Source organism: Myiozetetes cayanensis, unplaced genomic scaffold, assembly GCF_022539395.1.
Source record: "Myiozetetes cayanensis isolate MyiCay16 unplaced genomic scaffold, myiCay2020 scf9, whole genome shotgun sequence".
NCBI classification, from domain to species: domain Eukaryota; kingdom Metazoa; phylum Chordata; class Aves; order Passeriformes; family Tyrannidae; genus Myiozetetes; species Myiozetetes cayanensis.
This window is the reverse complement of record NW_026088185.1, coordinates 15,303,902-15,317,555: the sequence shown is the minus strand read 5'-3', so window position 1 is coordinate 15,317,555 and position 13,654 is coordinate 15,303,902. Positions and strand designations below refer to the sequence as shown.

Below are 13,654 nucleotides of genomic sequence, written 5' to 3'. Positions count from 1 at the left end.
GGAAGAGAAAACAACACGTGACCAAAAGCACATGAGAAGAGTACCTATAGTCTAAATATTCAAAGCTGAAAAAGAATTTGTCTTATTAAGACCCTTCATTCACCTTCAACATCCAAAGAAGCAGTGCCAGACACAGATCCTCCTTGGTTGGTAGCTCTAACTTGATATACTGTGGCATCATCATCTGTTACATTTGTGATGACCAGCTGGTAATATCCACCCTTGAATTCCTGTATCTTGATCTTTTCCCCATCTGGCATGATTTCTTTGCCCTGTCTGTACCACTTGACAATTGGCTTAGGATGACCGGTGACTTTGCAGACAAATGTGGCGTTAGCTTGGAATTTCACATTCAGATTCCGTAGTTCTTCCTTGAACTGTGGAGCTTTAATGGGTACATCAGATTTTGGAATGACTGGTTGGGATACCTCACTCCACTCACTTTCACCACCAAGGTTTTCACATTTTACACGGAACTCATATTCGAGACCTTCAATAAGATCTTTCACAGAGTAGACTGTTTCACGGATTTCATCTGTTGTTACAGAAATCCACTTGTTTTGTTTTTTCTCACGCTTCTCAAGATAATAAGTTCTAATCTTTGCACCACCGTCACTTGCAGGTGGCTTCCATGAGACAACACAGGAATCCTTTGTGACAGCACTTGCTACTGGCTGGCCAGGTTGTCCGGGTTTTTCTGTAAAGAATAAAAAAGTTCAAAAATTGTAGTGAGCTTGCCTTACTAATTAAATACAGGGTGTGCTGGTTTTGGCTGGGGTAGAGTTAATTTTCTTTCCAGTGGCTGGTATGGGGCTGTGTTTTGGATTTGTGCTGAACACAGGGTTGATAATATAGAGGCATTTTTGTTATTGCTGAGCAGGGCTTACATAGGGCCGAGGCATTTTCTGCTTTCTGTACTGCCACACTGGCAAGGAAGTTGGGGGTGCATGGCAGAATGGGAGGAGACACAACTGGGACAGGTGACACCAGCTGACCAAAGGGATATTCCAGACCATATGACATCATGTTCACCTGCTTGCCCATGGGGAGCAGTGAGCTGATGTCTTGTTTTGCTTTACTTTGCTTGTGTACATGGCTTTTGCTTTCCCTATTAAACTGTCTTTATCTCAACCCACAAGTTCTCTAGCTTTTTACCCTTCCAGTTCTCTCCCTGATCCAGCTGGTGGGTGAGGGAGCAAGCAGCTGCGTGGGGTTGGCTGCTGGCATACAGAAAATGATACTTCTTACACTTACCAAATGGAGGCTTTATGAAAACCACTGATGAGACCTCCAGTGCTTCACTAATGCCATATGTATTCTGAGCAGAAACACGGAAATAATAGCCTGCATTTTCCGTTAGGTTAACAATTCTACAGGTTGTGCCTGAAATGCTTGAAGATACAAGTTGCCATTCTGTTCCTTCCTTGGCTTCACGTTTCTCTATGATGTAATTGGTTATCATAGCACCTCCATCATCCTCTGGTGGTTTCCAGCTTATCACCACAGAATTCTTTAGTATAGACTCTATAACAATTGGCCCTAATGGTTTGTCTGGTTTATCTGTACAAGAAAAAGCACAACATTTTTAGTTCTTTTTCAAATCAATATTTGAGAAAATATTCTTCAAAAATACTGAAAATAAAATTAATTACCTTGTATTTCCACATTAAGTACAGTGTCAACAGTTCCAAATGTGTTACTGAGTTGTACTTTATACTTCCCAGCATGAGTCTTGTGCTGGACATTCTTAATAGCAAGATGAGTATAATGTTCTGTGTTCTCAATAGTAACCGTTTCTGATCCTCTCAAAGGTTTGTTGCCATGGAACCAGGTTATTGCTGGTACTGGTCGGCCAATATACACAACATGAAGGCGGAGGGTGCCACCTGCACCTGCATAGTATTTCTCTTTCAATGGGAAGCCAGGGTGGAACTGGGGAGGAGCCTGCAGTAATAGTTTGCCACTAGTTTCAATTTCTCCGACGTCATTGGTAGCCATACAAGTGTAGAGACCTTCATCCTCCTGTTCATCTGTCAGTACTGTCAGTGTATGATTGCGTCCATCAGATGACATTTTGTATTTTCGGCTTTGCACCAGTTCTTTGCCAAAGCGATACCATTTAATATCAGGCAAGGGTCTCCCAACAATCTGGCACGTGAGCTGAGCCGCCTCACCCAGTTTAGTTGTAACATCCTGCATTTCTTTTTTGATGGCAGGTGCTTCTCCAGCTATGACAAAGAAAATCATGAAAATAATGATGATTATTATGAAATTTTTCTCTCATACTGTATTATTGGAAATTAATTTTCATTTATACTTGTTCTTCTTAAACCTGAAAGACTGTTCTTTAGAACAGTCATGTTGGCAAATAACATGTAAAACAAATAGGCAGCATGTTAAGTGCAGCACCATGGTTTACGAGACACAGAAAATCACAACAATATCACAGCAAATGTGACAATATGTTTTTTGCTTACATGTTAATTTAGTTTTCACTGCCATAGCAGTCCTCCGCGGTCTGCTGAGGCCAGTCTGATTTTCTGCAAAAACACGGAACTCATATTCTGTAGCCTCTAGTAAACCTCCTACTGTAAACTGTCTGTCCTTGATGCGTTCCTTATTGCATTTTTTCCAGGTGCTTTCTCCAGACTGGCGATATTCAACCCAGTAGCCAAGGATCTCTTTGCCACCATCACTTTCCGGTCGTTCCCATTCTAATGTAATGCTGTCCTTAGATATAGAAGTGATCTCAATTTCTCCAGGTTGGCTTGGTTTGTCTGAAAATTAAAAGAGATACAGAAAATAAATTCCTCTCTAAATGCCACAAAGTTGCTCCTCATAAGATCTGTTAATGCAGACGTTTTCTTACCAAATGGATCCTTGCATACAACTGGTTCAGAAGCAGGACTTGCTTCACTTTCACCAATGTCATTTTGAGCAATGATACGGAATTGATATTCAGCATCTGGAACAAGTCCTGTGACTGTGTACATGGTAGTGGTAATCTGTGTCTTATTATGCCGGACCCATTTTTCTGTAGATGTCTCTTTACGTTCAATGTAGTAGCCAGTTACACGAGAACCACCATCATCTTTAGGTCTGGACCAGGACAAGTTGACAGAACTCTTTGTAACATCAAGCACTTCAGGTGGGTTGTTTGGAGGCTCTGGAGGATCTATTAATAATAATAGCAAAAGTAATAAAAATAATAGTGACAAAGCATTAAAACTTTTGCATTTATTGTTGCACTTTTAGATCATAATGTAGTAACTAATTTTCTGTGTTTTTTTTTTTTTTTTTAAATCTAAGAGGGAACTTACTTAGAGGTGTCTTTGGTACTGCTGGTTCTTCAGATTTGAGAGATTTGCTGATGCCGAAATGGTTTTCAGCAGAAACACGGAAGTGATATTCCACATTTTCTTTGAGCCCTTTCACCACCAGTGATGTCCCTTTCACTCTGGAGTCAACCGTGTACCAGGCAGTCTTTGGTACTTCTCTTCTCTCAACAATATAACCTAGGATATCTGCACCACCATCATCTGTAGGAGGTCTCCAGCTTACTCTGACAGAACGAGCTTGGATATCATCATACTCCAGTGGCCCTTCTGGAGGATTTGGAATGCCAATCACTCTGACTTTAATATACACAGCTTTTTTGCCACACTTATTTTCAAGTGCCAAATCATAGGTGCCTGAATCTTCTCTTTCTGCATCTTTGATCACAAGTTCTGTGTGAGTCTCAGAAGTCGCAATCATGGCCCTCTTGCTGATGTCCTGTCCTTCTTTTGTCCATTTGCATACTGGGATGGGCTTGCCCTTAATGGGTATTGTAAGCCTGATTACTCCACCTTGTCTCACCATGAGACCTTCTTGGTATTTTTCATCAAGTTCATAGTCAGGATATTCTGTAAACAAAATTGAGATGTCATGCTATGTCTGTTTTACAGATAATATCATACCTGTTTTAGGCAAATATTTTTTTAGGACAACTTTCAACAGAATTTAAGGCTTGAAGTGTCTTACCAAGCATTTCTGTTATTTTGACTGTTCCTGGCACTTCAGCAGGTTCTCCTGGCCCACCAGCATTACAGGCTAGCACACGGAATCTGTACTCTGCACCCTGGGGGAGATGTGTCAAGGTGTATTCACGAATCTTGGTTGGTGTAGTATTGCATTTGGTCCATTCAAATTGATCAACCTTCTGCATCTCAATTAAGTAGCCAGTAACTTTAGAACCACCTTCATCTTCTGGTGGACTCCAGGCCAGGGAGACAGATGTTCTTGTAGTATCAGTGACTCTTGGATTCTGAGGTTTACCTGGAGGAGCTGGAAGAGAAGACCAGATAGGTTGTGAGGTTTTGTAAGTGAATATTTAAAATATTAAACAAATGCTAACTTGCAACATATGATCTGTAGTAAGTCTATAATCTATTTATATAGGAAAACTTTGAATGAAAGATTTTCACTAATATTTTCTCTGTTTTCTCCAGTTAGAATCTCATTTATTAACACATCCAGATAAATTTCTGAGTTAGAAAAAAGAGTAAATTTTACTAGTGTCATCCCTTTTTGCCATAATGTGCCCAATGTATGTAGGAAAGTACTTACCAATTGGATCTCTGGCAACAGCAGACTTGGAAGGACGGCTGGGTTTCCCAGTGCCTCTGGCATTGATTGCTGTGACTCGGTGTTCATATTCCAATCCCTCAACCAACCCAGTGGAACGGTAACGAGTCATAGTAACTGGGACTTTATTTACACGGATCCATCTATCTGCTCTAACTTCTTTGCGTTCCACAATATAACCAGTGATCTGTGAGTCACCATCATCTTCTGGAGGATACCAAGTTAATGTCATGCCATCTCGAGAGATATCAAACACTTCTGGAGTGCCAGGAGGACCAGGAATACCTGTAAAACAGGACAAAGAATTAGTGAAGAAATCAAATGATTTCTTTGATTATCTTTTTATCAGCAGATATCTTAGGTACTTTACAAATTAGGTCAGCAAAATACTCTTGGCTTTGTAATGGGGTAAAGCAATTTTTCAAGGCTAATAGTGGACCTGAGTAGAAAATCCAAGTTTACGATTCACATTTTGTGCAGTTCATCTATAATATCTACATAGATTTATGAATGGCATTTTTCCCCAGACATATAACAAGATTACTGTGCATCAGACGGCAGCATTTTACTTGGCAAAAGGAAGTAGCAACATCCAAAAAAATCTAATCTATGCATGGGCATATAAGACCATTTAAATATATATTTTTATTTTTAAAGGTAGACAATAAACAAAATTTCTGACTTACGAATTCTGCTCTTGCATTCTATAATTTCAGATTGTAGGTAAGATCCGATTCCAAAGCGGTTTGTAGCAGCTACACGGAACACGTATTCTGCACCTTCAACAAGTCTGGTGAACTTAAATGTTGTCCTGGTTACTGACTCTGAAACTGGCAGCCATCCAGGACGGTGAGCATCACGCTGTTCTACCACATATCCACTTAGGGTAGCTCCACCATCCAGTTCAGGTGGATCCCAGGAGATAGTTACATAATTTGAATCAACTTCATCAATTCGGATGGGTCCAATAGGTGGTCCAGGTTTGTCTAGGAAATAAAAAAGAAAATTAATAAACAAGTGGAAAAAAGGAATCATATTGCTCATGTAAAAGTTCAAAGTTCAAATGGAGAATGACCATGGACATTTATTTTAATGAATTCTTACCAAGGATTATAACCTTTAGTGTATCGGTAACTGTTCCAGTTGTGTTCTTCAGTTCAAGTGTATACTCTCCCGTGTCATGTATGGTGGTCTCACGCACAGTTAATTTAGTCATTTTGGCAACAGTCTCCACTTTGATGCGTTCTGATTCTTTTAGTTTAGAACCAGCAAAGAACCAAGATGCAGTTGGAGGTGGTCGTCCTTCAATTGGAATGGCTAACTCAATGGGCTTGCCGGCAGGTACGTGAATTGTCTTCTGAGGTATTCCGGCAAAGTCAATTGTTGGTAGAACTAAGAAAAGAAATTAATTTATATTAAATTGATATTAAATTGATTTTAAATACTTGTTTTATAAATATCACACTCATTTGGTGTAAGCTTCACCCTATTATTTGCAACAATGGACACCTACCTTTTTGGTCTTGGACTGTTACTGCAGTGACAGTCTCTCGTGGTTCTGACACGCCTTTCTGATTCTGTGCTCTGACCCTGAACAAGTACTGTTCGCCTTCATTGAGAGAGATAATTGTATGTTCGTAGACAGTAGGCTTCAGTGTCACTACCTTCAACCATCTTTCTGTTCCAGCTTTGCTGGCCTCAATGACGTAGCCTGTCAATCTGCTGCCACCATCATGCAGTGGTTTCTCCCATGCAAGAGTAACAGTTGATTTAGTGGTGTCAATCACTTCGAGTTTTTGTGGTACCATGGGGACATCAGATACTAGTACTGCATCAGATGTTTCACAAGCTTCACCAATGCCATAAATGTTTTCTGGAAGTACTCTGAAATAATACAAAGCTCCTTCTAGAAGTCCAGTAACTCTATAAAATGTTTTGCTGCATTTGGTAGTCACAGTCTTGTAAGCCCTCATGGAAGCTTCACGTTTCTCAATTATGTAATTGTTGACTGGGGCTCCACCATCAATGTTTGGAATATCCCAAGTAAGTGTCACAGAATCTCTTGATGCTTCCTTAACTTTCACTGAAGACGGTGGACCAGGTGTATCTATAACAAAAAAACCAACAAACATTTTTTTTCTTTTGGATCCTTTCATTTTACAGTCAATGACTGCTTCTGCATAAAACAAAAATTCTGTGATTTGATTTAGAAACTAGCACAGCTTCAGACATTATGTATTTTTCTTTGTTTCTCTGACTTCTCAAACATCTTATTTAAACTTCTCATATTATTTAAACTGCAAACTTCCTTTGGAATTCAATGACACTTATTCCAGAACAATGGGCACGAAGAGTGGTGGAATGCCCATATGGAATTGTAGCAGTACTTACCATACACTTTCACAGAAATAGTTGCAGATTTTTTTCCTGATTGATTTTCCGCCTCAATGATGTATTTTCCAGCGTCATACCGATTAACTTTATCCACAATAAGCAGAGTGTAGCTGTCTGTAGTGTCAATAATAGCTCGACTTACAAGGTCAACACCCTGCTTACTCCATGTGATTACAGGAGCAGGTCTGCCAGATACAGAGACCATCAGGCGGAGGGAACCACCAGCTCTGACTGTAACTGTCTTCTTCAGATCATCAGCCAGCTCAAGCTCAGGTATTTCTGATGAAGGGTATAAGAAACATGGAATTAATTATTCTTTTAGTAGTTCTAAAGGAAAATATAGTTATTCCTCAAAATAGACAGTAAATTTTCAAATTACCTATTCTTTCCACAGGTTCTATTTCTGCTGATGATTCACTAAATTCACTCATACCATTCACATTTGTAGCAGCAACTCTGAATTGGTATTTCTGGTTTGTTTTAAGACCAGTCACGGTGAACTCAGCATTCCTCAGAGTGGCAGTTGTATGTGGTCGATACCACTGTTCACTACCTTCTTCTTTCATCTCAAGAACATAGCCTAAGATGTCAGCACCACCATCGTATGTGGGCTTTGACCATGCTAAACTTATGCTGTGCTTAGTAGTATCCACAACTCTTGGAACTGAAGGTGATGCAGGAGTATCTTTGAAAAAAAAGAAAATGCATTTCACATTGGTACAGATAACATTTTATAGTCAAAAAATATTTCCAAACAGCTAACTTTGGGAAATGTATTTAAGATGAAGTATAACTCTTTTTAAGTTTATTCTAATACTAGCTAGTTCTGTGACTTTATATGTGGTTATGAATTTCTTAGTTGAAGTGTCAATGTGAGTTTATACTCCAATATTATAAATAAATATTAAAATGTGTTTTAAATATGGTAACTTACATGTTGGTTCTTTACATAACATGTACTGTGAAGCTTCACTAGGTTCACTGTTTCCAGCAGCATTCACTGCAGTGACACGGAATTGGTACTGGCACCCTTCCATGAGACCAGTGACTTTCAGTCTGGTATCATAAATGGTGTAATCTCTGTTCACTCGTGTCCAGCGCAGACTTTTCTTCTCACGTTTGTCCACCAGATAGTCCTTAATCTCACTGCCACCATCTGATTCTGGTTTTGACCACTGAATAATGATATGTTCCTTGCCGATACTCACTTCTTCAGGAGCACCAGGCTGTGTTGGAATAGCTAATTTTTTAAAAGGTGAAAAAAAAAAATTATTTAGCACGTTGTTTATCCATGAGAACTATTTCTACAAATTCTGATACTGAATGGAAGGTAGTAACACTCACTGAAAGCATTCCTGGCAATCACGGGTTCTGATTCAAGTGGAACACCTGGTCCATATTTGTTGACAGCTCTCACACGGAAGATGTATTCATTATTTTTAATAAGTTTTGTTACCACAGTGGATAAAGTCTGGCATTCAGCCTCAACAATAACCCAGTGAAGTCTGCTGGTTTCACGCCTTTCTATGATATAGTGAGTGATTTCTGCACCCCCGTCTTCCTCAGGAATGTTCCATGCCAGAGTACATTTCTCTTCTGTTACTCTGCTAATCATGATTTTGCCTGCACATGGACCTGGTGAATCTGTGTAGGGATCAAAATAAATGTTCTAATTAGTGGCTAAGGAAAAGCATCTCAGTCTTATTTAAAAGAACGTGGGGGTTTTAGTATACTCAGTATGAATATTAATCATGGGATACATACCAAGCACTTTGACAAGAACAGAAAGTTGTTTCATTCCACTGGCATTTTTAACTGTTAGGGTATATTTTCCACTATCACTTCTGTCACAGAACTTGATAATTGCAATAGCTCGTTTGCTGGTGTATTGCAGAGATATCTTTTCACATAGCTCCAGTTCCCTGTCACCTTTGGACCAGAAGACTTTTGGTTCTGGTTTCCCACCAACAGCTGCATCAAGAACAAGATCCGATCCAGCCCTAATGCTCAAAACTTCTCCCTGCAGTCTGGCATCAAGTTCAGCCTTTGGTGGTGCTGGAAAGAGATTTGAAAAAAAATTACATGACAGTACTACAAATAGGAGATTATGTTTTTAATTGTTCCAAGTGAATATTTCTTACAGTATTCGTCTTTGCAAATGACAGCACCAGTTGATTCAGACCCTTTGCTAATCACACCAGCAGCATTCTTTGCTAGTACACGGAATTCATAGGCTTCATCTTCACCAAGAGCTGTCACAGTAAAAAAGTTTTCGGAGACAATGGTATAATTGCATTTCAGCCAGCGCCCATCACCAGATTCATTATATGGTTTGCGCTCTATAATATATCCGATAATTTTGCTTCCACCATCATAAAGTGGGGGTGACCAGCTCAGTGACACTGTAGATCTGGTGACGTCTGTTACTTCTGGTCTTCCTGGTGGATCTGGAGGAATAAAACAGAAAAAATGAGAAATGCAATTCTATTTTAGTTTAAGTAACAATGTAACTGTAAAAGTAGTACTTACCAACTGGATTTTGAGCCACTACAGGTCTGGAAGCTTCACTAGCTTTGCTAACACCTGCAGCATTTAGAGCATAGGTTCTGAACTGATATTCTAGGCCTTCCACCAACCCTGTGACTTTGTAGTTGCATTCACAGCATGGCACTTTGTTCTCTTTCACCCAAAGGATGGTGTTGCGCTCCTTCTTTTCCACCCAATATCCAATGACTTTGCTGCCACCATCATGATAGGGTTCCTCCCAACGAATGGCCATGGCAGTGGCAGACACAGAATAGACTTCTGGCCTTGAAGGTGGGCTTGGTGGGACTAAACACAAAAAAGATGGGGAGGAAAATATTAGTAATTACAAATTCCACAGTCAGAGGAAAAGAACAAATTTTGAGGACTATCTCACTTACCGAATGGATGCTCAGCAACTACTGTTTTTGATTCAAGTGGCTTGCTGACACCAAATCTATTTTCTGAGCTTACTCGGAAACTGTACTCTTGGTATTTTGTGAGATGAGTGACTTTAATCTGTGTTCGTTTCACACTGGAATTTACCAGCTGCCATGCTGTTGTGCCAGACTCGCGTTTCTCTACAATGTAGTTTGTAATGTCACTGCCACCATCATCTTCAGGTTCTTTCCAGGTTAACACACAGGACTCAGCAGAGACAGAAGATATTTCAATTGGGCCAGTGACAGGACCTGGTCTTCCTATGACTACCACTGTGACGGCAAATGTTTTCACACCAGCAGTGTTTTCAAGTGTAAGGTAGTATTTACCAGAGTCACCTCTCATACTGTCCTTTACAGTCAGTGTGGTTCTGTCTTTTGTTGTCTTGATAGTCACTCTTTCAGTTTCCTTCAACCTCATCTCCTCAAGTTTCCATGTCACTTTTGGAGCTGGGCGCCCACTGATCGGAATATCAATAGTAAATGTGCTTCCAGCCTTGCATGTTATGAGCTGTCTGCTTATATCACTGAGATCTGCTGTTGGTTCAATCTGTGGCTCCTTAACAATAACAGAAGAGAAAGCTTCCCTTGGCTCACTGTAGCCAGCATCATTCTTTGCCTTCACCCGGAACTCATATTCAGTGTTCTCCACAAGGCCTTCAACAGTGAAAGTAAGTTGCTTGGTTTGTCCAGCTCCAATCCAGGAGTCAGATCCTTTTTGTTTCATTTCAAGAAGATATCCAGTAATACGGCTACCACCATCGTGATCAGGTTTAAGCCAAGCTAAAACTACAGAAGATTTGGTTGTATCAACAATATCTAGTCTCTTAGGTGGAGCAGGTTCTTCTGTGGCTACAACCGGTTCTGTTAATTCACAGGGTTCACCTACACCATATTCGTTTTCTGCTGATACTCGGTAGTAATATGGCACACCTTCTGCCAGATCCGTGACCTTAAAGATCTGTCGAGTGCATTTTGAACTCACTACTTGCCAGCTACGACGACTTGCTTCACGTTTTTCCACAACATAGTGATGGATACGAGAACCTCCATCCAGAACAGGAGCATCCCACATTAAAGTAATAGATCCTCGAGTCACATCTTTAAATGTAATAGGACCTGGTGGACCAGGTGTGTCCAAAACCTTGACAGTAAATGTAATAGACTTACTTCCACTGTTGTTTTCCACAGTAAAGACATACTTGCCAGCATCATTTCTATTGCATTCCTCCACAGTCAATGTGCTGAAGGAATCAGTTGTTTGAATGTCAGCACGCAAGCTGAGATTAGCATCTGCTTTGGACCACACTGCAGTAGGAACAGGCCTTCCAGAGAAGGCAATAAATAGACGAATGCTTGCACCTGCTCTTACAATATGAGTCTGCTTGAAGTTTGCATCGATATCAATTTCAGGTGCAGAAAGCCTGTCCACAGTTTGGACTGAAGCAGGAACTTCACAACTCTCTCCTTTGCCAGCGCCATTCACAGCACTAACTCTGAATTTATAGTGTTCTCCTGCCTCCAAATCAACAACAGTATATTTAGTAGCAATAACAGTCTCTGCATTGACTTTCTGCCATGCTTCAAGGTCAGCTTTGCACATCTCAATGATGTACCCAATTATTTCCATGCCTCCATCAAAAACTGGCTTTGTCCACTCTAAGCTTACACTAGTCTTTGATGTATCTGTCACCTTTACAACATTAGGAGCACTTGGTGGGCTGACTGGTTCTCTACATTTAATCAGCTTTGAAACATCACTTGGAGGTCCAACTCCTGCAGCGTTTTCAGCCATGACATGGAATTCATACTCATTGCCTTCAATAAGGCCAGTTACTCTGTATCTGTTCTCAGTAATGGGCCTCTTACTGGATACTTTAACCCAGCGCATGCTCTTCTTTTCTCTCCTTTCAAGAATATACTCATTTATCTCGCTTCCACCATCTGACTCCGGTCTTGCCCATGTAAGTGTGATACTGTCTCCTGTTACGTTGGTAGGCTCTGGAGTTCCTGGTGCATCAGGAAGAGCTGAAAAAAGAAAAACGTCATTAGAAAGACAAGCTGGTAACTCCATAGATGTTCGTACAGAATGAGGTGGAAACTTACTGTAAGGTATTTGTGCAATAACTGGATCAGACTCCAATGGTCTGCCAACTCCAAATTTGTTCACTGCAGAGATGCGGAACTGGTACTCATTGCCCTTAATTAATTTAAGTGCCGTGTAGCTGCAAGCTTCACATTTATCTTCAACTAATGCCCAAGCAATCCTGCTGGTTTCACGTTTTTCAATTATGTAGTGAGAAACAGAAGCACAACCATCATTAGCTGGAGGCTCCCACCATAATGTGACTTTTTCTCCAGTGATGTTTGTGAATCGTATTGGTCCACCAACTTTTCCTGGTGTGTCTGCAATATTAAAAGTTCAGAGTTATAACTTGCTGACATTACAATAAAATACTATTTTAATAAAGCATGCTGAAAATGTTTGGTATAGTACCTTGTACTCTGATGGTAATATCTTCTCGTTTAGTGCCTGATGCATTTTTGGCTTCTACTGTGTACACTCCACGATGATCCCGGATAGCATCTCTAATGAAGATTGTACTATATCCAATAGCTGTAGTAATTTCTATATTCATTGTTTTCTCTATCTCTTTACCATCCTTAAACCATGTCACTTTAGGTACTGGACGTCCTTTGATTAGAGCTTTAACTCTAATGCTTTCTCCAGCTTTAACAGTAAGGCCTTCAAAATGCTCAGCACCAAATTCAATTGTTGGAGCAACTAAAAAAGGAAAATATAATTAAACTTCCATGCAGCAAAGTATTTTTCTGGATACTCTTCTAAATGTACAAATTGTAAAAGCTGGTAATATATAGAATTCTTTCACTTAGAAAATGGCATTCTCTAAATAGCAGTTATTATATGAACTATATACTTATTTTTCCTGTAAGCATCCATAAGTACCTCATATTAATAATAGATAAAAAACACTCTTCACATGTGCTGTTAGTAGTATGCCAAGCCACCTGAGGCACATTTCAATTTCTAAGTTATTCACTCCATCAGAATATTACAGTTTATGCTTTCTTTCCAATTTTGCTGCTGCTACTTCTGCTTATCCAAGAGAAATGTAGAGTGCCATGCCTTTCAGCAATTGATTATGTATGTCTGCCAGATTTGGCTCTTTAATTTAGACCTTCCCATCTTGGAGTGCAAACATAAATCTTCTGAACTGAATGGAAGGATCTCAGTAACAAGTTCTTTGCCCATTGGCTTCCCATTTCCTGTCAGAACAGCCAGAACTCTATCTGGCTGCAGTACCCAAATACAAGCGTATTAGAAAATAATTCTTACCGTTTTCATCTCTGGTCATGATATAGCCTGAGGACTGTGAAGGCGGGCTGATTGTACCAACAGCATTTCTTGCAAGCACTCTGAATTCATATCGGTCACCTGCACTGAGTCCCGTAACTGTATACTGGCATTCACTGACATCAGTAAAGTTACACCGCAGCCAACGGTCTGTTTTTCCTTGCCGTTTCTCAATGCTGTAAGCCACAATCTTACTGCCTCCATCACGCAGTGGGGGGGTCCATTTCAGGGTGACTGTTTCCCTAGTGACATCAATGTAATCAGGAGTACCAGGTGGGTCTGAAAGGAAAATAAT

General features: G+C 40.1%; 1 protein-coding gene across 1 annotated transcript in view; it reads right to left on the bottom strand.

Annotated features, from left to right (window-relative positions):
- TTN (titin) overlaps window positions 1-13,654 on the bottom strand; it is a 240,366-nt gene that overhangs the window by 8,840 nt on the left and 217,872 nt on the right. The window contains exons 283-304 of the mRNA XM_050339889.1: window positions 13,342-13,638; window positions 12,481-12,768; window positions 12,090-12,389; window positions 9,945-12,011; window positions 9,550-9,852; window positions 9,162-9,467; window positions 8,785-9,075; window positions 8,365-8,664; window positions 7,955-8,260; window positions 7,400-7,705; window positions 7,018-7,299; window positions 6,140-6,733; window positions 5,731-6,018; window positions 5,313-5,612; window positions 4,609-4,911; window positions 4,024-4,326; window positions 3,321-3,905; window positions 2,870-3,175; window positions 2,478-2,777; window positions 1,653-2,228; window positions 1,255-1,560; window positions 104-697 (exon numbers count right to left, since the gene is read on the bottom strand). Of these exons, the coding sequence (XP_050195846.1) occupies window positions 104-697; window positions 1,255-1,560; window positions 1,653-2,228; window positions 2,478-2,777; window positions 2,870-3,175; window positions 3,321-3,905; window positions 4,024-4,326; window positions 4,609-4,911; window positions 5,313-5,612; window positions 5,731-6,018; window positions 6,140-6,733; window positions 7,018-7,299; window positions 7,400-7,705; window positions 7,955-8,260; window positions 8,365-8,664; window positions 8,785-9,075; window positions 9,162-9,467; window positions 9,550-9,852; window positions 9,945-12,011; window positions 12,090-12,389; window positions 12,481-12,768; window positions 13,342-13,638 (9,501 nt within the window). The remainder of the gene's footprint in view (window positions 1-103; window positions 698-1,254; window positions 1,561-1,652; window positions 2,229-2,477; window positions 2,778-2,869; window positions 3,176-3,320; window positions 3,906-4,023; window positions 4,327-4,608; window positions 4,912-5,312; window positions 5,613-5,730; window positions 6,019-6,139; window positions 6,734-7,017; window positions 7,300-7,399; window positions 7,706-7,954; window positions 8,261-8,364; window positions 8,665-8,784; window positions 9,076-9,161; window positions 9,468-9,549; window positions 9,853-9,944; window positions 12,012-12,089; window positions 12,390-12,480; window positions 12,769-13,341; window positions 13,639-13,654) is intronic.